The 26786-nt window shown below is 39.4% G+C and overlaps 1 protein-coding gene and 1 long non-coding RNA gene across 6 annotated transcripts in view; one reads left to right on the plus strand and one right to left on the minus strand.

Annotated features, from left to right (window-relative positions):
* Window positions 1-26786, minus strand: part of LOC135580461 (uncharacterized) — a 188468-nt gene that overhangs the window by 135837 nt on the left and 25845 nt on the right. The gene's annotated exons all lie outside the window — the stretch shown is intronic.
* MDFIC2 (MyoD family inhibitor domain containing 2) overlaps window positions 23868-26786 on the plus strand; it is a 51073-nt gene continuing 48154 nt past the window's right edge. For 2 of the 5 annotated variants that reach the window (XM_065075409.1, XM_065075410.1), the window contains exons 1-2: window positions 23868-24229; window positions 24917-25004. In XM_065075409.1, the coding sequence (XP_064931481.1) occupies window positions 24917-25004 (88 nt within the window). In that variant the 5' untranslated portion in view covers window positions 23868-24229. The other 3 variants (XM_065075411.1, XM_065075408.1, XM_021282594.2) reach the window with 2 other exon arrangements.

Genomic DNA, 26786 nt, shown 5'->3' on the forward strand with positions numbered 1-26786 from the left:
AGCAAGATGCCATCTCTTCCTGAAGTACCTCCCAGCTGAGAAATCAACTGTCTCCTGGCTGAATTTTCTAGTGTCAAGGTTTTACTGTGTTATATCTCTTGGGATTACTTACTAACAAGAGCTCCCTTCCAAACTTCTGCAACCCCTAGAAAGAAGGAAGATGAGCCTAGCGTTTTTCTGTTGTCCAACTACACACACATACTACCTTTATCATATAAAATAATGATGGCCTCAATTAATTATAATTACTACTCCAAAGCTTCACAAATCCCATTTTAATCATCTTTGGGTTTAACTGATTTACCCTAAACCCCTCTGACTGCCAAAAAATTAACATTTCATTAGAAAAATCATAACCTACTCCCTATTCTCCAAAATCCAACCCATCTGGAAATATTCTACCTCATCAAATGTCAGACTTGCACAGTATAATGGAGAACTATTTTTATTTAAAAACCACACATACATACACATTGTGAGTGCGATATATCTATACTTATAGATGTAGATCTAGAAATATCACTGCACCCACATCCCACCCACCACTCACTACACTCCAGAAGATGTCCAGTGCCTTCACTAGTTACTATTTTATTTCTTCCTCACACTTTGCAAATCTTCTCTCTCCCTTCCAAACATCCATCACAGATTAATTTACCTCTACTGTCAGAAATGTAAACCATCAGCAGCTTGTTATATTGAAGAGGTTAAATGAAACTTTTGACATGACTTGTGTTTAAAATCCATCTTTAGCTGATGGCATGTCATCAGCTAGAAAATGTGTAATCAGGAGAGCAGACCTGAAAGTCTGAAAAGTCAGAGAATGCAAACTTCTGCTGGAGGTTTTTCTTTCCTTTTTTTTTTTTTTTTTTTTTTAATTTAACAAGATCTAAAATATATCTTCTATTTTTGGTTTCAAGTGTGGCTATGGTCTGAACAGTGACTGTGTAAAAATGGCACCTTCCTACTCAAAAGATCTGCTCCCTGTGTGCATTCTGGAAAAAAAACAAAGCTGCTTCAGAAAAACTATGGACCTGATCTCCAGCTGGTTAATCAAGGTACGAGAACTCAACATCACATCAAAACCCATCCTGTGGTTTTGCTGCATTATAATTTGTTAGGCCCACATAAGTAATACACATATAGATGCATACGTTTTAATCTTTCTCTAAATTGTCATTTTACCTTTTTTTTTTTTTAATAAGTTTTTGTTGTGCAGCTGTCAACAACAAATCTAGTAGCACATGGCAAGATGGGACGATTACAACACAGGTCTACACTTTGCTCACACGCATTCAGCATTACAGGCCTGTGCAAGGGGTATCTCTTGGTGCCTTCCAGTGCCCAAAGCACTCAGACTTACAGGGATTTTACCTGAATTTTGTTCGAGATCTTATTACCTGAACACACATATTGGCTGTGCCTTTATGTCCCAAATGCCTACCTCAGTTCAGTCTTAACCTCAAAAGGTTAAAGTACAAATTGCAGTGAGCTTCTCTTTACCTTCAAATTGTGGCCCAAACAGTAAAATGTGGCCACCTGACTCCCTCTGCCCTTCTGCAGAACTTGCAACTCCCTCCTGCTTTTCTTGCACTAATAGTATCATAAGAGAAGAAAGTCGATTTATCCAGGGCACTGCAGGTCCACAGAGGCTAATATATCTGCTTTACCCTCAATGCACAAAGCCACTTATTTTAGCTCAGCCCACAATGGTTCTTATTAAGATACTGAGGACCCTATTTCAGCCCCCACAGCCCGCAGCACAATAAATGCACAAGCTCACACTTACAAGACACCAGCTCCTCATGTCTCCCCACTCTGGGAGCAATCCCTGAAGTTTTCTAATGAACCAGCAAGACACAGAAACCACAGAACCCCAAAAGACACATTCCCATTGATACCCAAACTACAGCCATCATTTAACTCTTGCACCAGCTGCTCCCTGACCTCACTGATTCACAGCCAAATTACCTCCAATTCAACCCTCTACCTGTGAAGCACAGATTAAGGATATTCAACCTTTATTTGATATTATACATGTTATGATACGTTTGGTGTTTTTCATGCTTTTTGACTTATCCAGAGTACTTTCATTCTCCAATAAATTATCCAAATGCATTTCATTAAAATATCTCATCAGGCACATTATTCTCCACTTTCTACGTTTTTTACCTCATGAGAATTGATTAAATCAGCATGATGGTAGCTGAGCAATGTTTAAGACTCAGTGTGACCACATCTGATTTGTTCATAAAGGATTTTCCTTTCTCTGAATGCCAGAGGGGTGCAACTTGTTGTTCACCTATTAGTGCTTTTTCTATTTAGAAAATCAGCTACTGAAATTGTTTCAGAATAGTTTGTTTAATCAAAAGCACCAGATAAAATTAACACAATATTGACAGAGAGGGGGACTTAAAACTCTGCAGCTGTGCCAGTATTACGTGCTCCAAGGCAATACTTACAGTCTCGTTGCAACTTGTGGCAAACTCATAATAATAATATCTTAACAATAATAATACCTTAAATGTATACAGCAGTTGTTCTCCAGAACTATCCAAAGACACTTTAGTCACTATATATAGTCATTACTTCACCTACCACCAAACTGTGGCTACCTTAGAGATGGAACAAAATACTCACTTTCAGCTCTCTGCATCTGTCAAAATGTGATGGGAAAGGATAAAGTAATTCTCCATAATTTCAGGTGAGTAGAGAAGTACTCACAGAGCTGATCTCAAGGAGAACATTCACAGGACAGCACACTGTCATCCTGGTTAGAGTTTCCATACTTTGCTAGGTGTGCCAGGTAGCTAGGATTGTTGTGTTTTCTATGTGTATAAAATACCATTTGTCTTTCTTAGTGTAGATGTCTCAACCTGCAGCAAATCCATGAAGCGAGGATAGTGCTCAGAGGGCCAAATTACACTGTAAAACCCTTAAAATGAATGTCTTTTCCATCTTGACAGTCCATAAAGCCATGTCTCCTGATATTTGCAACTCCAGATTTTCTGTGTTCAGTTATTTTCATGATAATTTGCACCAGAATGAGCTTTTCACCATGTGCTTGTCACTAACTGCCTTACTGATAAAAGTGGGAAGATTTCATCTTGTTCCTAAGTCCCTGCTTGCAAAAATACCTCTTTTTCTGCATGCAAACAGCAGAATTTGTTGAGCGAGAAGCCTTATTTCTACATGTGCTCTCTTTCTCTCCCGCCCGCCACAGTCCCTACATGGCTACTCAGTTTCTTGGCTACAGCAGCCACCAGCAAGTTAACAACATGTCCCCCTACATACTTGGCGAGGATCCACAGCGTATCTGCTGGCCCATTCCCTTGCTTGAGAAATGCTAAATAGCATTGCTGGCATTTACATGTCTCTCATCACTGCAATGCCATCGGCCCAAAGACTCCTCCTTTCCTTCCCATCAGTTACCGAGGCGGCGGCAGCTGCTGAGGATTGTCGCACCCTGGTTCATGTGGTAATTCAAGCCTTGGGCTTGAATGACCAAGCTTGCTGGAAACCTATTTCTGGAAACAGAGATTTGTGGAGAAGTATTAGCGAAGAGACCACAAGAGACCCGTGGCAGAAATATCGGGCACACCATGATTTACAGCACTTGTAACTGGTGATCTGCCACAAGAAACTGCTTTAGCCGTATGGTCTCTCTCCAGAAATAAACACGTTACACTAGCTAAATGCCATTTCTGGGCATAGTGCAAGCATTTACCCTCTGGAGAGATGCAATGTGCTCCTGAATGCAGTAAGAAGCCTCAGATCAGATGACCCAGCTGTTCCTACCAGGTACTGTGGTGTCACCCTGAGCAGATCCTTGTAAAATCTCTGGCTCCTTTTGTCTCCCCACAACCAAAAGGTCTTGCTTAATCTAATTTGGATGCCTGCAACCAATGGAGTTAGAGCAAGGCTGTGTTTAGCCTTTTATGGAGAGACCAAACCAAAGAATAGCACACTCAAATATCATTCCCCACGACGGAGGCACATGCAATTAGATGACAGCAACAGTATTACAACAGTGGGAATGTGCTTGCTTCAGAGCTCTTGTACCTGTTGGAGCAAAGCCCCCATAGGATGTTATTAATGGTTTGTCAAAACAGAGACCTAAGCATGTACGTAGTACCCTTCAGAGATGCAGGTCACAGCAGTTAAGGAGGTAGCTGCATTTGTGATGTACTGTTTTCACGCTTTGTGTTCTGTGGAGGGTATGAGGTGACACCAGACACTGGTGGCATTTGGCCCCACGGAGGTGCTGGAAACACATTGGGGCCCCTGTGGTTGGGTCTCCCAGAGCAGCGAGACGCAGGTGTCATGGGAGGGCTAGCTCTGCCTCCAAACGGAGCGAGACCTGGATGATTAACTCCTAAAGGAAGGCTGCATTCTGTTCAAAGGTAATTTTACTCTGGCATTGATTTGAGGTGCAATTTGAAATTCATGACAATCTATGTAAATGCGCTTGTGACACTGAAGAGACACACAGTGAGGATTATGCGTGACATCTTAAGAGCACACAGATTTTTTTTTTTCATAAATACTCATACAGTGTCTGCGTTTTAGACATCCTGGATGTACTCTGCTCTCAGGGTACATCCATCACGTTTGAAATTACTTCCATGATTATATCAATACAAAAGAATTTAGTTTGGACTCTATTCCTATCTGCAGATTTAATGATCTTCTCCATGTAGATGTAACAGGGAATAAAAAATTTAAGGGTCACAGGTACTGATCATCCATCTTTAACTGGGAAGTATAGGAGGAAATGGAAGCTGTGAGAAGAGGAAAGGAAATTCTGGAGAAAGAAGGAAGGAAGGAACACCCCCTCTTCATTACTGCTTTCCTCAGCCTTAATTTTCCTTATGCATTGATAAGATTGCTTGACCACAAACAGGATAGTGGTGACATTCTGCTGTTTCTTGTTGAATTTACACTTATTCCTTAACACAGTATGGCCTTCCAAATGTCAACAAAACATCCATAAAGAGTTCGGGACAGACACTGACATCCTAAAGCAGAAAGAACGCTGACACTGTAGATAACCTTAAAGGGGTTAAATCTGAAGCGAGTTACAGAAAAAGACTCCATGAGTGAGATAAATATGACTAATGTACTTTTACTAGAGACAGTTAAAAATAAAACCTTAAAGAAGAAAAACATGCATTCATTTTACACGACAGACACTATTATTTCTACATATTTCAGATTCATTTGCAAGTTAGGAAAATTGCGATTGAAGAAAAAATGTTAGCAATCACATTTACAAGCAGAAATTCTACTGTGTTGAGTCATAAACTGCCCCCTTGCCACAGCTATATTACGCTTCAGAGTTAAATCCATTCTTGAGCTTTTTCTTCACCTCATTTAGCAGTGGGTATATCTTTTGGATTAATTAGAGCAATCCTCTCATTCAATAATAGTCAATTGTTTTCTGTTCAACCATTATGCATAATTGTTTTCTTTGATCCATACAAATGCCGGCTATTTTTCATGCTTAATTAAGCCAGCCATCCGTGCCGCGCAGGAGTGCGCGGGGCGCTGCGCGCTGCCCTGCGCGGCCGGATCCGGCTGCGGTGCGCGGCCTCCTCCGCACCCGCGGCGGTGCCGGCAGAGGGCGGCCAAGAGCAACCCGGGCCCGGCTGCAGGGACGTGTCACAGCAAAGCGCTGGCCTCAAAAGCTCTTTTTTTACCTCCTGCATCCCCATCCCTCCCCCCGCCCTTCCTAACACACGTATCCCGAGCAGGCCAGCTCGCTGCTGCCTCGCCAGCTCCCTTCACCTGCATAGGACGCTCTGTATTGCTGAGATATTTAAAAAACATGTCTACAGCTATTAAATAATAACAAAACATTAAAACATCCCCCCAACATCCAGGAAAGGCGTCAAACAGAGCGATAACTGGTGTTTGCACAAGCTTCTGGTCTTACTGCATGATCTAGTTCTAATAAATGGCAGAAATAAAGTTGTGCTTCTTATCTCCAAATTATAAAAGCAAACAAAGGGGAGTGTATTTTCGTGACAGAAGACCTGCTAGTTAAATCCTCACAGGAGGTTTTCACAGCTAAGGCTCAATCTTGAAAACACTCGTTTGAATGAAGCTTGATGCTTCTATGACTATCCTTCATAAGACTACACGTGAATGTTTCCATATGTATTTATAAACACACACTTAAAAATATATATAAATATACAAAATTTCTTAATCCTACTTACTAAATAGAAATTCCTAATTCCTTAAAATACGTGTCTGCTTTTATACACTCTTATAAATCTTTTTAAGGAAAAATATTTTATAAAAATAGGATTTCAGCCATCAGGAGTGAATATTAAATGCACAACAACAAAATATCACTAAAGCATCATCTCAGGGAAAAGCATTCAGACTAGGGTGTTACAGGAATCAAACTGAGAGGGTCTCTTCAAAGTACTGTGCACATTTAGCACAGTTAGGAATAGTCAGTGCATCTTGCAACTTATTTTACCTTAATAGGGTGATTACTTATAAAAGTTTCTTACTGCTCAACATATAGCTTTTTAAAAAAAGAAAAAACACACATGGTTTGAGCAATCAAAACCATTAGTGAAGAGTGCAAACCTTGACCTAAATGATCACTTCAAGCAGCACAATTTACTGTTTCCCCACCACAATTTCCACCTGCTGAAAATTCTGGAGAGCACAGGAACAACAACAGGGATGCTGCTGGACCTGCCTCTTTGCCAAGGCCAGATCCTGCTGCCCCAGCCAGGGGAGCAGAGCAGGGCCAGGACGTGTCCCATGTCTGGCAGCCCTGGTTCTGTGCAGCCTCAGCAAACAGCCTCCACCCCTTCCTAACATTTCCACTCCTCAGGCTTCTGGCTCTTTGGTTTTACCACATCACTTTTTTTCTTTAAACTTCCAAAGACCAGATCTTGGCTCAGCTCAGGCTGTGTCTGACTTCACCAAGGGCTTCCTGGGTACAACAAGAAGAGCTCACTTCTAACCTCTCACCTCTTTGCTGGTGGGGATGGGTAAATCAAGGCAATCCACAACCTCTCAACCCAGTGCCATCCTACCATACCCTTCCAGCACCAACAAAGACAGCCCATTGTCACCCCTCAAATCCCTGCCATGGATATGGCCCTTCTCTCACTGCACCACAAAGTTATTTCCCCCTCCAAATTGGCCACAATTTGTAAAGTCTGCTAGTTTTAGATTATTTTCTGGATTCAAAGCTAGGTGCATCCCTCTGTATTGACTCACAAAGGATTGTGGTTGTTTTCTTTTTTACTTTTCACAGAAACCTCTAAGTAGCAGACAAAGCTACCATTGAAAGAATGTTTTTACAGCAGTGGAAATAATCAGTGCAAGGCTAGTTTTTAAAACCTTCTCCTAAAGTGCTTGGAACATTAAACAATTATTTATGAACACTTGAAACATTAGCGTTCCACTTGAAACCATTGGCAGTGCTTTAATAACAGCCCAAGCAATGCTCTGGAAGCAACACCAAGGACTCTCACTAGTCACAAACCCTTTATTTCATTTTTAAAGCTACTGTTACTGTGCACCAAAATTAAAAGGTTTATCACTATGATTAAAACAGAATCTCACTGCGGGCGTGAGCATCTATTCCCTTCAATGCTCCACTGAGACATTTCTCTCACTTGGTTTTGGAAGAAGCAAAGTAAAAACAAAGTTATTCCTGCAGAAAGCTTGACTGAGGCCCTGCCTGCCCTCTCTCCCAGGATTCAGGCAGATTTTAACATCAAGGAGGCCAATTGACACCAGGTTAAATAGCTTCCCTAATCAGGGTTGAAAACTCTTTGATAATGCAAGTACTCTAAACTTGTGCTATTTATTATTAAAAAAAATTAAAAAAATAGATCTTTCTGGCAAGATAGGGAAAAGGCAGTTCAATGACTGGGATAACTCAACGACAGGAAAGACCACATGTACTGAAGCTTGCAGGTGTGCTGACCCTGCTCCTGACCTGAGAGGACACAAGCCCACATCACTCAGCTGTAGCTCACTACCAGGCAGGCTCATTTGCCATTCTTGTAGTTATGATGTTTCTCAAAATTAGGTTTCATATTTATTTTGCACAGAAAGGGATGGGGGCAGATGGAGGGCAGTAAGTGCTGTTGTCGCCATGGTTAGGGAGTCAAGCAGTGATTGCTTGACCACACATGCTAAAATCAAGGATAACAAAAAAAGCCATGTTCCACTGGGTCTACAGAAAAGCAGGCAGCATGGTGTTAAGAAATAACTGAGGCAGAAAAAGCAGCATAAAGAATCTTAAAGACATGAATGCCTGAGGAAATGCAGATTTTGGGGAATCTGTGAGTAAACAGGCATATGACTGACTGAGCCAAAATATATACAGGATTTCACAATATTTAAATCATGTATCTTTGTGTTCTTAAAAATAAATTAAAACTATACCAAAGCTCACACATGGGGAACGGATGCACACTGGGTGCTACTAAACCTGCAGCCAGTGGCCTCATCCTGCAGCCCCCCCAGGAGCAGAGCTGGGAGCCTGTGGGCATCCCCTGGGAAAATTAGCCACTGACACCAGTGGGAACAAAGGAGGGCCAGCTGGGAGTGGTTTTGAACTCCCACATGAAAAGCCCTAACAGCATCTGAGAATCACACAACAGAATGTGCATTGTCTGTTGTGGACCCTGTGCCCTATTTTTAAGATAGCTGTTAACTTGCAAAAGTTCCTGTGGCAAAGGAGTGGAAAAATAATCTGACCATATTCAGAGATATTGCTAAGAGCAACGGGGAAAGACGTTTGAAAAAGTGGCTTGCAGTCATTTATATACCTCTTTCCACATGTTAACCATTTTTGCTTTCAATAACCATGCATCAGTGCTCTTGCGGCATTACCTTATAACTCCTTTTCTTCTTTATGGTCCTTTGTGGACACATTTTCACCTGGTTAAATCTCTGCATATCTACTAGGAAAAAAACTGTGAGACATACACACAGGTACTCACCACAACACTCAAACACAGCTTCACGGGCTCCTGCTATAGAGATACATCGTGACTTGCTAGAAGTGCACCAGCCAGAATCTGGGAAGGTTTTTAGGACTGGTGCTCCTCTCACCCAGGAAATTTGTTACTCAGTGTGCTGATCTTATTACAAGAGCTATTATTTCCTTTATGTCTCTTTGCTGCTATGCTAGTTTTCCCTGAAGAGATGTAAACCCCACTTCGTTTGTATTGACAAAGAGAGTCATTTTCTTGTTGCAGCTCTGGACCTGCAACTCTGTACTTAGAAGGCTGCCAACAGCTATGTAAAGCAACTTTTGAAAATTTATCAGAGTAGGTTTGGCTGCCTAGATCAGGAAAATATTCTTGTAGACTATGAATTTGCAACCAAAAGACAGAGAGCTACCCAAGTTTTGTCTCCCTTCCTACTTTAGGTCCATTCACTCCTCTGTGAACTCCTCTGTCATCTTGTGGAGGCGTTGGCTCCAACTCATCTTGCTCTTCCCTGACGTATTAATGGTTATACAAACAACAAAAGCCTCTGCAACACCTTTTGGGCTCTGTGTCACCTGCTATTATTCTTGGTGACTTGGAAGAGATTATCAGTCCTTCCTGAATGATATTTTTAGAAAGATGTTGGCCCTTCTCTAGACACCTGTGATTGCCACATGTTCATGTGCCTTTAGGCTCCACGGTACATAGATCTTACACAAGGTACTTCAGAGTTTAAAGATACTCCTTTTAGCATGACAAACCTCACAGACAGTCCATTTTCATGGTGCTTCTTTGTGGTGTTGGTCATATATTCTCACACTGGGTAGAAACATTGCTTCAAGTTTTCAGCAAGATTTGGGGAATCACACTGCAATCAGGCTGGATTCTTTTTTTCCTGTATCCTTTCCTGATGCAATTATTCCAAGCAGATGAAGCTAGGAAATCCTTGCACCTACAAGCAGTCCAGTAAGGAGTATGCAGATGTGTTTGAAAATGCTGGGTAAAGCCTCAGTAAAGCATCTACACAGCATCCAGAACTTCCTTCTGCCTACTCATGTTGTGCATCCTCAGTGACTGCCTTCAGTAGAAAATTCTTCTAAAGGGATGGACTGAAAATGTGCACGAGTGGCTGTGCAGCTTATAGCTTCAATTATTTCATTTGCAGTCCAGAAATAACAAAATGCGTCACAATTCAAAATGTTAGCACACAATCTCAGGCTCAGGGAACTTACCAACTAGAACTGAAAGCACACAGAAAACAGAAGGAATTAATAAGACGCTTAGGGTGAATATGTATAGAATAAATTAAAATTAATCTGTCATATTTTAGGACACTGAGCTCTAGCTATGGTTCATCTGTTTCCCAGTTATTGATCAAGTTATAACTTACTAGTTCTTTATGAAGGAGACAAGACCATTAAATTACTATGTATGTTTGAGAAATCAAAATATCACCAACATATGAAGTGGCTTGATTTCCAGTTATGAAACATGCATTTGATTCTTAAGAATGCTGGAGGCTGAATAAAGGTTAAAAACTCAGAAATAATATTGTTCCTGCAACTTTTGCAAAAATCTTTGAGATGAATTTAGCAATATGTGGCTTTTAATGGTGTTACATTAAACAGCAGGATTTCCATATGGCGTGAATCTGCTGAATTGTATCGAAGATGGGGATTTTGTTCCAAATTTCTATGGCATTCTGTGATTGTGTCATTAGATACCCGCAAGCCTTTGCTACAATGAAGAGTACAGAATGTGCCAAGTAAAACAATCTTGAGTGTGCCTTCCAAGGGAAAATACTGAGACTAATGTTTAAAATTTCCTAGCCCCATTTTCTTTGAAATGCAGGGAGTTCTTTTTGTTAGAAAGGGGTTAAATGGAAATGTGTCATTTTCATAATAATAATGTGTTTTATATTGAAATTTGTTCTTCACGTCTTTTCTTTTCAGTATAAGTGTTGGTGTGTATGAGTGATATGAGGATAAGTTTGTGAGGGCAATTACCCATTATTGTTGAGTAGCTGAGTAGTCCCCTGAGCAAACTCATGCATAATTTGTTTGTTCATAAGCTACTGTAGAGCTGAGACTGCACTATCTTCTATGCCCCAGCTTATGGGAAAATGGAAGCTTTTTCCCACTACTCTGCATTTCTTACCCTATTGTTTGAACTCTGATCATCCTTCTTGCCCCCCTATTATGGGCACCTTCGCTGAATAGGAATCGCATATCAAGTGGGTTAAGGTCAGAAATACATCATATGAAAGGGGAAACGCTGCATTCCTTTTACAAGATTCATTATGATAATCATGTCCAAATACATTATTAGAAGCATTAAAGAAATCATTTTCTAATTTATTTTTGTGCCTCTTACTATCTGTGTATCCGTGTTATCTAAGAGAAACAGTGTGGTCTGCAAAGTTGAGGTTATGAACATGCAGTGGTCTTGGGATAGACAGGACTGGCTTGAGATACAACTTCAGTGTTAAATAATTTTTCACTTTTAAAAAACTCTAATCTTTCCTTACATGGTTTTCTCCCCTTACATCTCCCTCTTCCCTTATCTGTAAGAGGACTTGCCCTTTTCCTCAGGTAGCAGCATCCCTATTACCTCTTTCCCTTACACACACTAGAGCAGTGATTTCTTGCTTTACCAATCAGCTCTTGTGTAGCTTCACCCTGCAGAAGCCCCATAATTTACATGTTGCTGTCTGCTGCCCTCCTCCTCTGAAGAGCTGCACACATTTAACAACATGCTGTATAGCCAATGTGTTTTGTTATTAAAATTACCATAACAGGAAGGTGAGCATTTCAGAACAATTCACGTGCACTAAGACAACTGTTTGCCTTGATTTGTAAGGGTTTTCCTCACACCTTTTTTGTTTTTAAGACAAGGCAGTTCTATGCTATACCACAAGGAGGGAGGCAGGCAGATAAACAATCTGCATCAGGAAGTACAGGTATCTATATTAAAAAATCACTTTCTTACATGGGTTAATACTTGCTGTTACCCAGAAACCACTTATTTTTGTACAGGAGTTCACAATTTTTTTTTTTATCAGCAGTAGCTCAGAAGTTGGAGGCAGCACCAGGAGTAGTAACAGTGACACATCAAACTGTGTACCTATTTGGTACAGCTGGCATGCCATATTTTGGAAACTTTTGGTTTAGGGTACAGAAATTTAAAGTGTTTCTATCAATACCATTAAGATATTACATATAACAAACATACCTGTATTTCTTTGAGTACATGGCAATATTTCTGTAACTGATTTTGGGTAAGATTTTCACAAGAGGTTAGATTTACAAAATGTGCAGAGAAGCTAAACATAGTTTTATCCTTACATAAGACCCATACTAGGCCAACACCGAACATTAGACAATGCCAGCATTACATTTTCATATTTGGACAAAGCATTATTATCTGAAAGGAATTATATTTGTATTTTGCCTCTACCTAACACTTTGTTTTTAATCATGATAATCTGTTTCTTTCCAAAAGTGATGGTAAAACTAGGAGGATAAAGCCTTAACCAATACCTAGTAAAAAAAAAATATTATATATATATATATATATATATATATATATATATATATATATATATATATAAAATTTTGACATTTAAGACAACTGTCTGGGGAACTTCCCTGATTCCTCTTCACTTTCCATGTATTCTCCTCTGTTGGTAAAGGAGGTAGGAATTTAGTTAAAGCATGACCATAGCATATCTCTAACGTAATTTTCATCATCTCAATACTTCAGTTTTGAAGAAAAGCTAAATCAACATGAGCATCTGTCCCTGTGCAGCTCTCCTTGGGGAACTCCAGCATAAGGCATTTGTCAAAGTACCCCCCGAATTCATACCTGAACATTCAACAACATATCTCCATATAAGGAAGAAAAAAGTTCCTGAATTAAGTTATCAACCTCTGCTTGTAACTTGTGGAGATATGCTTAGTATCTCATTCTGGCTCCAGAGAAATTAAATTCTCTAAGAAGTTCCAGCATAGGACTCTCAGACTAGCTTTTGCCTGAAGAAGTTTCAGAATAAATACATTAGGGTTCCAGACTGATTTAAATGACAAAGCTAGTTATTAATTTTGGTACAAACCCTGGATGAATCCTCCAAGGCTTTATGACACCTTCCTTCACACGTGGAACTCTGCCACCAGTGCTTTTATCTTGCTCTGGCTGATGTTATTAGTATCAGAAATGCTGTTTGGATGGAAAGAGGAAATGGAGATACAGCTAATTTCTTAAAAGGTGCAAGCATTAATCCTGTCAGAATAGTATTTGGATCCTAAGGAAGTAGATACTCTCAAGCTGGTAGCTGTCAGTTATAGATGAGCCTGAACATATTGTCTCCAAAGCCAATGCCATCACTACAAAACCCTCAGGTGCAAGGTCTTTGTGAAAAGGATAAAAAAATATCCTGGGAATACATGGCACACTCAGTACCTGGTGTAAGAGCAGCCTACACTGGAGAAGACTCTTTCACCATCATAAGTGAGGACGAAACAGGTTAACAAAATAGATAGATTTGAAGATGCCAGTGTCAGTATGATTTCCTGGGGTCAAGACAGCCTGTCTGCAGCCCAAGAGGAACTGGGCTGCCTTGTGAAGAATTGCCTCTCTTTGAGGTCTGCTTCATCAGCCGGTGATGTGCTGATAATAAAATGTAAATGTAGCCATACGTGAGCAAATAGTTATAAGATGCGCTGGCTACTTACAGCAAAGCAACTAAGTAACTTGTGCCAAAAACTAATAGATCCATTGAGATCACAAGCAAAGAACAGGGAAGTGGTCAGACAAACAGGCCTCAAAATTTGAGAGAATACTGAGAAATTTAGGCATTTTGGCCCAGCATCCTCTAGCAACTCCAAAAATGATTCTGTGAAGGGACTGATATGCTCTTCAGAAAAGAGTGATTCTGAAAAAGCTGTGATGTGCTTTGTGTTTCCTGTGTCGTGGATCTCTAGGACTTTGTATTACTTGAAATGGCCAAAATTTAGTGGAAATAAGAACAAACCCGGGGTGCACGAGACCTTCCCTGCTCCTTTTCACAGTCCTGTCATCTTTTCACTCTCACACAGCTCCAAATTAAACGAATAAAATGTCCAACAGCCTGAAAGCAGGTATGGTACTAATTATTGTAGTCCTAGAATCTCTACAGATTTTTTTCCCTATCTAGATCAGAACATATTATCACAGTCTCTTTTACAGATGGGAACAATACAAGGATTTACTCAGCTCACTCACCATATAAATTGCAGAACAAGGAAATGACCCCATATTTTCAAGTCCTTAGTTAGCAGTTGGTAGTTGCAATACCACATCTTCGCTCTAAATCACTATTAGTTATTTGAATTTTTAGTGTATTTTAGTATATTAATGTATTTTTGTCACTATGAATTACAAAGAGTGAAAGGAACATGGTCCAAAGGATGTACCAGGAAGACTTGCTACTGTGGAAAAGAAAAATATTTATATCACATCATACAATGTCATGTCTAAAGACTAGAAGTTTCTGTGCTATGTCTACGTGGCCTAAACAGCAACAGGAACACCCTGATGTGTAAGGTGCTGTATCTGAAAACTTGAAAGTAGTTTTTGATGTCCAAGACAGTTCTGTTCCTCAGCAAGAGCTCCTAAGAGCTGAGAGGACACTGGGGAATTGCTTGGAAAATATGACTTGCAGTTAAGCCCTTGATCAATCAGCGTAGTGAAAGGAGTGGTATCACTCTTCGGAAGTTAATTAGACACTAAGAGTAATACTCTAGAAAGCTTTGGGAGTAGATTGTGTAAAGACAGCTCCCCATATAAATCATTACTATACCTCAATTCTGAATTTCCATTAATTATTAAAGCTTTCTAGGCAAGCTAAGCAGATATTCTAAGATGCATATTTCAGAAATTTCCACATCTTAAAAATTAAGTACTGTCAAACAAGCCAGGCCAGGCAAAGAGCGCCTTTGGAAGCCCCCATCACAATGTACTCATGTCACTCACCGCCATCTCCAAGGGCTGCATCAGGATCTCAGCTGATGGATGACACAGCCCCAGACCTGGCCAGCTCCCTCCATGAATGTCACTGCCCTATCCAACCAGTGAGCCTGAATTTCTCTTTATGTTTTTGGGATAGACCTGGAGATACAGGTGTATCCAAGTATGTCCAGAAGTGATTCTGGGTTCTTCAGTGTACTTTGTGTCAGCAGGGTTTTAGATCATGACACAAACTGAAGGAACTGGGGGAGCCTATGGAGAAGCACCTTGCAGGAAGAACTGAAGCCTGGCTGGATGGCAACAATGAGGCTTTTCCCCTCATTCAAGTTTGCCTGTGATGTTTTCCTTGGTTTTGCAATCAGACACAGAAAGAAACAGATCTGGACCAAATATCTAATTTGAATGAACCCTCCTGGCATTCTCAGGTGTTGAGAGAAGTCAGACTTCAGTCACCCTTGGCTTTGTTTTGGAGTTTAATTAAAAACAGAAGTCCACTGAAGTGCTCTTGTTTGGGATGATGGCAATAAGCCCCCCCCTAAATCCAACTTGCCAATAAAGTACGGGGAGCAGGGGTCTTCTTGCTGTTTTTAATTAGATTAATTATTTCTAGTATTTCCAGCTAAGACTAAGAAAAGTGAAGCTTGAAATATTGTAAAATAAGTCTACATCAATGGTAGCTATTTCTCCTATTCCTACAGTAAAACAAAAGAAGAAAATGAAGGGATCTTCTTAGATATTGCAAAACTGTGGGAAGATAGGCACTGCCCCCCCCCAGTTCCTATTCTATGGGTAATTTTTTTACATTAAATACAAGACTTGTTAACTTCATTTTAAATAACATTAGGGTTGGTTTGTCCTTTCATTGGAAGAGGCAAAACAGAAAGAGATTGGCAATGAAAACGTTCAAAGGAATTGGGGAGAACAGCAGGCATTAGATTTGCGTGCAAAGCTATCAGTGTGATGAAATGTACCCAAATAAAATGTTTCTATTTTTGATTATTCGAATCAAGATACTGCAATATTTTTGGACACTCAAGACTTTGAGCTATTTATTCATTCAATTTCTTTCTTTACTGCCCTTGTCCCCTGAGAAACCTAACAACTGAAATATAGCAACAGTGCAGAATATTTATTGGAAAAAAAAAAAAGCACTTAACAGCGTTGCAAAAATCCAGATTCTCAAGAAGCAGCAGCAATAGACATTAAAACAAAAACTGCTGATACTGTACTACTTTTTAGCGTTTGATAAAAGAGACATCTCTTGCTTTTAAGAAGAAAACTAAGCATAGTTGACTGTTAGACTGTGCTTTAATCCAAACTACATAGCAGAAGGAGATCTTTGCAAAAATACACAAATCCCATGTTTTACCACTTGGGTAATATTTGAAAATACAGTCACTAGTAGGTTACCTAAGAACTAATGACTATTTAGGTAGAAAACCATTAAAAGATGTTAAGAACACCCACTTTGAGTGGTTTGAAACATTTTGGGCTATGACATCAATGGTATTTTCAATTGCAATTTTGACATGACAGATGGTGTTTCACAACTAAACCAAGATAAAGGGCTGACCACTCCCCAGAAGTCACTGGATATGTCTGGTCAGAGATATTCTACCCAATGTTAGAACCACAGCTGAAGAAAGGCATGTATGGGGCCATGGGTGCAGAGGCTGGGCTGCCTGGATAACCCTGGAAAGGTGAGAGAACAGAGGGCAAAGTGTTCATGGAATCGCACGTCCGTGGTGGGACAAGATGTCTTGTGCAAATCTTTGTCTATACCCAAAGATACTGTCTAAACTAAAAGTTAGAATCTTCAATTACATGGTCACCTGTTCTAATGAATGAGGGAGTAGAAATAAGATTGCCTGAGCAACCTCAGTTCTGGCATTTCTTAATATCAGAGTACTTGGCTAAGCAACTGGAATAATTTTATTTTAATTCCAAGTGGGTTTCTTGGACAGATCTAGAGAGCACACTGCCTTCAGATGCTACTAGAGCAAGGATATAAAGCAACATACAAGTCTACCTTGGCAGACTTGGAAAGGATCCTCCCAGATTGGTGGCTGAGGTTGCCCACAGTGCAAAGCAGCACATTCAAAGTGCTGCCTGAACTTACACCAGGGCAAATTGTTCCCCAGAATAGCTCCAAAGTGCATTTCCACTCTGCTCTTGACATTCCCTGGTTTGTCTCTCCGTGAGCAAACCAAATCTTGTAGAGCATCAGAGGAGGCTTGGCCTACAAGAGATGAGTTGAAACTCCAGGGCAAATTTTAGTCTCCTTTATATGACTTGCATACTGTTAGGAGTGATGACAATTTATTATCTGCGTTCAGGTCTAGGGTTGTTTGCAGATATAATTTTACTCTATTCTCATCTGCATGCTTTCTACATATAGCACTACCATACTTTTTTTTTTCTTCCCTTCCAGAAATTTCAACAAACTCTTTTCAAGCTCAGGATGGAAAGAAATGCTCTCCTCAAAACAAAACAAGAAAAAGGATTCTGTTTCAAATAAAGATATGAATTTGATACTATTTCACCTGTGACATACCTTCCCCACCCTCTTCCAACTTGTGACATATTTGAAATAATTTGATAGTTCAAAAACGTAGAGTTTAAAGTTATTTGTATGTATTCATTGTAATTTTAAGTATCATACTACATTGAAACAGACAATTCTCCTCTTTCATCTACACTCCAGATAACTGCACTTCCCCCCCCCCCCCCCCGAAATTCTATAGCATTTGAAAAGAAATAGTCCCAGTTTAGAGTGATAGTGCTCCAAACAGTTCTTGTGTTTTCCATTAATTTTTGGTTGTATTGGTATTCTGTTCCAATTAGTTTCTGTTAGTGCTTCAAAGCTCTATCTTATCTGCAGATAACATCAAAGATGAGAGCTTCCAGTTTTGAATTTGGTTTGTAGTTAAAGATACAAAGGCATAATTTGTGAATAGCTGATCAAATAGAATAAATACTTTTTTGTTTTGGCTCCAAAAGGGCAAGAAAACTACTTTTCATTTGAAGTTCAATTTCATTTAGACATCAGGCCTTATTTTCATGGTGCTGAACTCCCAGGGCTCATGCTGACTTCAGTTGCAGCTGTATGTGCTCAGGCAGGAAACATGTTCCTTCCTCCACAAAACTTTGAGACTTCACAATTTTTTTCTGATTTCACTGCTCCAAATCACAGACCTTTACAAAGCACCTCATAGAAGCATTAGCAAGAAAGATCCCAAGTAATTCCCATAACGAACAACTTATCAGTTCCTTTAGGAGGAGTTTTTAGTCTCTCCTGTTAGACTTGTTTCACTTCAGCTAGAAACTAATATAATCATTCAGAAGGAGCTTGACCTGAGGTTTCTTGTACCCCAGAGAGACCTTACCTAAGAGTTCACAAAGCTGCTGTTTTCTCTCTACTGCTGCTTTCTCTCTGGCCTGATAAGGATTTAAACACAGAGAAATAACTGAGTGTAAGAAAAAGTAACTCATCTCGACAGTGGTTAGCTGAGAAATAGTAGTGTTGACTTCAAGGCAGCTGCAAGTTCTCTTGACATCTTCCTGAAACAAGGTAGAGATCTAATTTTGTCTTTTTCTTATAAGAGTAATTTAGACAAAACCCCTTCTCCTTCTCAGCTGGACTCAGCACCTCCGAGAAGGTGACCACATTTCAACCATTGTTGGGAAGCAGCTTACTTAAAAGCATGAAGGGAAAACAGTTAAATTAGTTTTTTCTCTGTTTAAAAAGCACAGTGCTTTCACTGACATCTTATCCAGGATAGTGCTGTTCAGGGAGGTGCTGTCAAGCTTTGCTGGTCAGCAAAGGAATCCATAAGTACTCAGATTCCTCTTCATTAAAAAAACACTTGCCACTAGCTTTTTATATATGATGGAAGATGCAGCAAATTGCAGTTCTGCCTACCTGGCTTGCAAATAATGTTAAAGACTGTATGATCTGGCTGTCAGCAATCCCAGTATGTATGCTGCACCTGCTGAAAACACGAGGGACTTTTCTCTATGGCCCCACATACATACTTCTGCACACAGACGTGTCATACTGGTACTCCAACTCTGCTTCTGTAATTCATCAAACCATGAAGAACCAGAGATGAAAGGTATTAGTGGATTCCTGCAAGGGAACAAATTTTGGGGAAATATGCCATCCATGAAAATGCAATCTGGGAAACACCAAGCTTTATTTCTGACCTACTCCAAGAGCCTATGTAGCAGAGGCAATTGATTTCCACAGCAGCTCTGGAAGCATCCTCTAGCACAACCACAGTAAGAGCTAATAAGCATTTTGAAGGACAGGATGAGAGTTCAAAATCGTCTTCACAAATGAGGAAAATAGCATGGAGAGGACTGGGCTGAAATTCAGGAAGCACAGCTGCACAGTTCTATGCTTAGACAGGAATAATGAGTTGCATTAAAAAAAAAGCTGCTTACCTTACTATGCTGCAGAACAGAATCTGGGGAACAAAATGGATTATAAACTAATTATAAATCAACAACTTTGTGCTGTAATGAAAAAGACAAACATTACACTGGGATACATAAACAGGAAGAAATATAGTAAAACATGCAAGTAACCTCACTGCTCCATCCTGTGTGAGCAAAGTCTTAAGAGGACTGTAACCGCTTTTGGACATCACACTACCATAAAGGTGGAGCTCAACAAAGATCATAAGATTGATCATAAGTCAATAAATATGCTCTACAGGTACATGTTTAAAAAAGATGAGGGAAGATGTGATGATGCTCCTTATCTGCAGAAAGCAGTGTTGCAAAGGGATAGGAAACTCAGCTTTGCACAGGCAGAACAGAAAGGACAAGCAGTAATGGGCTGAATCTGCAGCAAAGGAGGAGTTAGGTTAGACATCAATTAATATTTTTATATTTGTTGTCAGGATAGAAAAGCACTGGAGTAGAGTACACGGAAAGGGCTTGTACCTGGATGTCTGTGGGATTGCAAGAACAGGTTGACTGAGCATTGGCAAGGAGACAAACTCAATCATGCATTGAGCTAAACAAGAAGCAAGTGATCTCCTGAGATTCTTCAGAATTCCTGTAAAAATATTCAACTGGGGTCTCGCAATAACCTGAGATAGCCATTTCCTAGGCAGTAGTAATGAACTGTCACAAGAAAGATGCAACCATCATTTTTTACACCTTTTACACAAATTGTTGTACAATCCCATAAAAGCCTAACTAAAGTGGGCTACACTCATCTGCCAAAGGATATATGATCTACATGAGAAAGTCACATTCCTGTCATCCTCACAACAGTATACACTGTGATGTGGCAGCAATTACACCATTCATCTTATTTACTTTCTAATCAAGTCTTTCCCAATTTTTGCTATAATGCCCAAGAGGCTTTCAAATATTTGTCCAGAAAGGTCTGCTGCAGCAGGTGTCCACCCAAGGGTTCTGTTTCACTTCTCCTTCTAAATGCACCAAAGCAAGCCTTTAAATGGCTTTCATTCCATCCTCCAGACTAAGCATATTCCCAGACATTCACCAACCTATAGCAGCACTGAGTGGAAAAGTGAAATAAAGCCCCATGTCTCCTCTTGCAGGACACAGAGTTACTGAAAAATCATCTAGAGTGTCTACGAGGCAGAATGACGAGGAGTAAAATCCTACTGTCTTTGTACTGCTTAGAGCCTGTGCAGCATATAGATCATTTGTCAGTGCCAGTTTGAGGTAGTCTATAAACAGGCTGTTTTGCATTTGAAGCACTCACAGGACATGATGGTTCAGCTAAGAAACCATGCATTTTACATGTAATCACCAGGATAATTTGGCTGTATATCATGTTCCCACAACTTAGTATTCTACCTACAGATGCATGATCAAGAAGAGATTCCCTAACTTTGACAGGGCACATCACATTATACTCACTTTATTATTGGAAATGATCACCTCAGGGTGCAAAAGGGAGCAAAGATATAGTTTCATCATACTTTTTTTTAAAAAAAAAAAAAAAAAAAAATTAACTGCAGTGTGGGGTATTCCAAAGCTACAGAGCGCCACTTGCCAGTTGACAAGTGGCTAAATTTTACCTGGATTGTGCAAGAAAGAAATAACTGCTTAAGTTAATGTTGCGCAGCAGAAAACTCATGCTGGAAAATTCAACTTCTAGGTACACAGGTGAAAAGTGAAAAGTCACTTTAGATAGTAAAACATAATGTTGTAAGTGTTGTACACAAAGATGTAACCAAAAACTCTCCTGATTACAGTGGCCTGACCGCTACACATCCTCCCTTAGACTCAGGACAGGATCTGATTCTGGACTCCTGACCTAATATTAAGCACACAAGGAAACCTCAACAGTTTTGATGCTTGCTAGGACAAACAATTAGTTCTCTCCTCAGCTTTGGTGATTATTACAGCCTATTAAAGTTTCCTGTTCTCTAACTCTGCAAAGACTTGAATGCATTCCCAGTTGAGCAGACCAGAAATACACTCTCAAATCTCAACAAGCACTTGATACAGTACATTTATCTGGCAACTGATTGATATCACATCTCTTTTGGCATTATGATTTTTTTTATTTTTTTTTTTTTTTTTAAATCCTCCATATAAATGCTCTATTTCACAATCTGGAAGGAAAAGGAACAAGTGATGGCCCATAGCTGTTTAATAGCTATAAAATAAAACCTATAAAATAAAAGTGAAATGAATTATCAAACCATAAACTAAAGTTCGGTGTTTAAAATGGGCCATGGTTTTAAAAATTCAATTACAGCTTTAATAGAACAAGTTTACTCAATATTTTAATGACCTTCTCTCATAATGTTTTCTTTCTCCTTTGCAAAGCCTGACATTACTGAAGATGCATGGCAAGCCTACCTTTCCTCTAACTACTTTAAGATTGATTAGGAAACAGAAATATTGACGCATTTATCCAAAATAACTTAATTAAATGAGGCAAAAAATAGCACACACAAACATGTCTCAGTAGAAAACTGGAGTTGATTGAGATTAAGAAAGGTTACATTTAAAATTCCTGGATTGAAAACATTAGGACCATTAATTGAATGTCAGCAATGGAGAATACTAAGAATGGGAAATTCATTTAATGTTTTCTTAACTTGCTGGTGAGCTATTTCCTGAGGTTCAGGTTAGGTAACTTCTGCAGATTTCCATGCTACCAATGTGCAACAGGGAACTACAGGGCATTTCAGCTGAGACCACAGGTGAAGAGATCATCTCAGAACAGAAATCTGCATCATCTTTGTCAAAGCACAGTTATAAAGCCAGCTTTGTGTTTGCTTGCTTCCATCAAACTGGTATTGTTGTGGTTTGGGGCATACATTTAGCAATGACCTGTCAGCAATGCTAGTTTCCTGCACTCCTGGAGACAGAGCTCAGACTCACTCTTAGCATCTGCTAGGAAGAAAAAACCCAGAACCTTAAGGACAAGAATTCAGGGGTCATTATTTCAAGCAACAGCAGCTTTTGAGGCTGTGGGGTTGGAGAGGTTTTTCTTTTCTGTTTGACATTCTTTGAGAGATATCAGGATATTGACAAAATCTCTAGAAAAATAGGGAGGGGTGCTGAATGAACTAGAAAGAATTTTCTCTGTAGTTTGTTTTGGAAACAACCCATATCTTCATTTTAAACAGCACTTCTGCAATGTACGGTAGCATCAGGTCCAATTTGCAATCAGATAGGTCTAGGCTGATCTGCATGGAGCCCAGCTGCTTTTTATCAGGACCCACCAGGAGCAACATAGTTTGTCCTGACAAATCTAATAGAAGAATCAGGACCACCAATAAATTTAAAGCATTGCAGGTACAACATCAAAAAAAAAGTGAATGTTTCTTGGAGACAGGAACTGCAACTGAAAATACATGGTTCTCAAAGCTTCATCCAAGGGGAGTGAACAAAGATCTCGAAATATTACCCCTAGATGTTGTCCCCACTGTAGTTGCAATTATTCCTAATGTACCCTGCTTAAAATGGGTTTTCAAACCATGCAAGATTAATCATTGTAAGTTGGAGATATAAGTTGGCACTTCCCATGCGATTCACAATTAGCCAAAGATAAAAGAATCACAGTCATATTGGTATGAGAGATTTAAAAAAAAAAAAAAAAAAGAAAGAAAACAGTTTTTTCTTTCAAGAATGACATGTGATAGGAGAGTAGAGGAAGATAATTGTCATTAATAAAGGGAATATGTTATTATTTATTGGCCATACTTAAGCACTAGGATCTTGGATTACAATATCTGGTGACAAATGCTGCTTGAAGTTTTGTAAATATAGTTTAAAAGGTAACATAACTGAATAATTCTGAATGTGCCCTGCAACCAACACTTTCAAAATTCGGTTCTGGGAAGCAGCATGACATTTTCTTTTTGTCCTAGACAAGACGATGCAACATCTAAGCACTCTAAAATCTGTCTTTCTTTGGGCTTGACTCTTCTCCTACTAATATTACAGCAACATTGCTGGTAACTGTGGCAGAATAATTTCTGAGGCCAACTAATAACAAATTTTTAATGCTTTCAGGGTACAGAGTAGTCCAGACTGACACCCTGCCCTCTGTGTTGCTGTCAAGCCCACCCAGCACCAGGACTGTCCCCAACAGAGACCACCCAGTCTTGGTGTGATGGAGGGAACAACTGTTCATCTCTGCAGACCTGCTCTGCAGATTTCACCCTCCTGAGCTCAGGAGGGCCACAGCACTCAGCTCCCCACTGGCAAAGAAAAGGTCTAATCCTAAGTGACAGGTTTAAATAGACATTTAGGGTCTAACTTTTACATCCTTCAGTATTTTAAATTCACATTTAGCCAAAAGATTGACATATTTATCCATTTTTCCCACTATTCATTTCCTAGTTCTCTTTTTATTTCCTTTCTCCTGCTACAGATTCCCTGTGTTATGAACTGCAAAAATAACCTTTCCAGACTACTATTTTGTTTTTGCAAGGCTTTTTTTTTTAATCACTCTACTAACGCTGTGATGCTGACTACCCTGCTCCTTCCCTATCCTACCCAGCTCTAGAAGTGCATGCAAACAAAAAGGAAAAAAAACCCTCAGCAATAAGTTGGCTGATTCTGGCAGCAAGACAAATCTAGCACCACACAGCAGGCAGGCAGAGAGTGCACTGCTCATCCTTTCGGTTTTGTCAGTGTATGGGAATGCTGGACACCAACACGCAGCGAGGGATCCAGCCGAAAGCATTCCTCCTCAGCATCTGAACCCTGCTCCTTTCACCCTTGGTTGGAAGATACAGGTAAAAAAATAGAGAAATGTTTTAGCTAATTGGATTCAGCACAAATATAAAGCAGTTAGAAGGAGCCCGGACAGCCTAATCTTATTCTTAGCAGGCAATGGAAGTAAACCACAGTCTATGGGCAGAGAGCTACGGTATACATAATACCCTCAGGTACTGTAACTTGCATGTGATTCCTCCCATTACAGCAAATAAATTGTTGCAAGTGGCAGTAAAGATTTTTTTTTTATATACTTTGTTCAAGTTGCCTTTATAAATATTTATCGTTATTTACATAATTATACCTCTGTCTGACAGCAGGCTTTACAGCAACTTTGAACCACAATAAACAGACAGAATGGATGCCTCTTTTTTAGCCAGACTGTATATATTCTGTGTTAGATGTACCTCTATTACCAGTATGCTATGTGCATATCACTCATTCATTTCTTAATGTAATTTATAGTTACATTACAAAGGAGTCCATCTACAAACAGCAACTATGTAATATTGATAAAGCATTTAGGAACAGAACATAAATTTAATGACTGAAGTATTACATAGCATCAATCTAAAAAAAAAGTGTCTGTAATGTAAGTAATCACAATTTATTATAGCAGGAACAAAAACAGAGAACATATTTTTTTTTGTCGGAGACTTTCTTTAAAAGAACTTGGCATCCCAAAATTCTTTTCTTCCCCCTTGCAGATGTCAGAAGCAGAGACAGACAAGGTAAATAGCAAACCAGCAGAAAGTTTTGAACATGGCAAGCAAAATATTTCTTGGCTGAAGAAAGGTAAGTTACATTGCTGAGTTAATAATTACTGGTTTGGGTTCAGGGATATTTCTTGTTTGTTAAAAAAAAAAAAAAAAAAAAACACAACTTTTTTGAAGAAAAAAGGCATAAGAATACTTTGCAGACTTAAATATGGCTGGGAATTTCTACCATGCAAATTCCATAACTTAACTTCTACGAAACATCATGTACATTCGCTTATGATACAGAAAGGCTGAGATTACCAAGTTTTAAAGTAACCTGAAAGCTCATTTTTTCTAATTTCCTTGCGTTCCTGGGGATGTTTTATTTGATCTGAACTAAAAGCCTTTAAGAAGTACGGACTGTCATCTTGATTATGATGAAATGTTTGTATGAACTTAAGATATTACTGTGTTGGATTAAGATTTGTTTGGTTTTCTCAAACTTGAGTAAAGATCAACCCTGAATCTTTGAATTTAGCAGCGTGTTATCTTAGAAAAAAATATCATCCATTGTTAGCGGTTTATGAAATATAGACTCTCAGATGCAAAGAAGTTTTAAACAAGTATAGGAGACCTTTCCAATTTTAAAGGCTGAAAAATGACAGTTATCAAGTAAATAATTTGTGTAAAATACTGGTATTTGAAATACTACATTATGTTAGTTAAATTATTTGGAAGACAGACATACCATTGTAAAGGTTTTCTTATCGCATATGCCTGTATGTATAAAGAAAGGAGGTACTTAGGATATATTTCTTGCTGGAAAAAATGATTTGCCAAATTAGAACATATCTTATTGTCTTTACGTATGTTTGTTGATCATAGCAGAGTTACGTTATTGTATTCCATATACACAAGAAGAACGACTCTCAAAGCAGAGACTTTGAAGATGCACATGATACAAATTAAATATCTGTGGTTAGGTGCAAGCTATTTTTTTAGTGAGAACAGTTACATTCTTATCCTAACAAAAGTGTTTTGGGAAGACTCAACAAGTGACCTCATACTTTGAAACATTAACTAGAGAGATACTGAAGAAAAGGCTCATTTATAGCCACTATTGCATCATCCGTAAATTTGCGTCACTATTTTAAGCTCATGTAGTTAATTGTAGGTTAGAGTGTTTAGCTGCAATAGGGGCTGCCACAAAGCAGGCCTAAATTAATGCATCTGCCTTGCAGTCCTCGTTGTTTATGCAGCACTTTGCAGAATGGAAATCACAGGCTGGAGCAGAGCTGGCTGGCCAGCATGCAGGCTGTGTTTGGCTGGACACCCAAAGTCCTCCGCTTGCAAGGTGTCAGCTAACTTCAGTCAAATCTCTGCAAGCAGAAAACTTGCAGTTTGAGCATCACAGCAATAGAGCTGAGTGAGATCTGGGTCTGATCCTACAAAGGAACATTGCACTTTAGCTTGTGGACATCAGACATGTAACTGAACTGAACATGTATTCCATCAGAATAAAGAACAAGAGATTTGCAGCTTTATGAAAGGGGTATAAAGGTACAGCAGACTTTAACTGGTCCATGTCTCTGAACAGGATAAGACCCATGTCATGGGCCCTCAGAGTCCCATACAGTTGTTTATCCTCTGGTCCAGAGTTGTTCCAGAAGCCAGGTGACACATCTCTCACACCTGTACGTGTCAGAGTTCATTTCACTTCAGTGATGCTCATTCACAATGTTTTATTTCTACACCTTCCTCAAAGTTTCTAGGTCATTATTAACATTTTGATTGTTTTGTACTTGGAGAAGCTAATCTCTTTTAGAAAGAGCTAAATGCTGTCTATTGGCATCTCTTCTCTCTAAAGTGCCATAGGGTA

Source organism: Columba livia, chromosome 10, assembly GCF_036013475.1.
Source record: "Columba livia isolate bColLiv1 breed racing homer chromosome 10, bColLiv1.pat.W.v2, whole genome shotgun sequence".
Classification (NCBI taxonomy): domain Eukaryota; kingdom Metazoa; phylum Chordata; class Aves; order Columbiformes; family Columbidae; genus Columba; species Columba livia.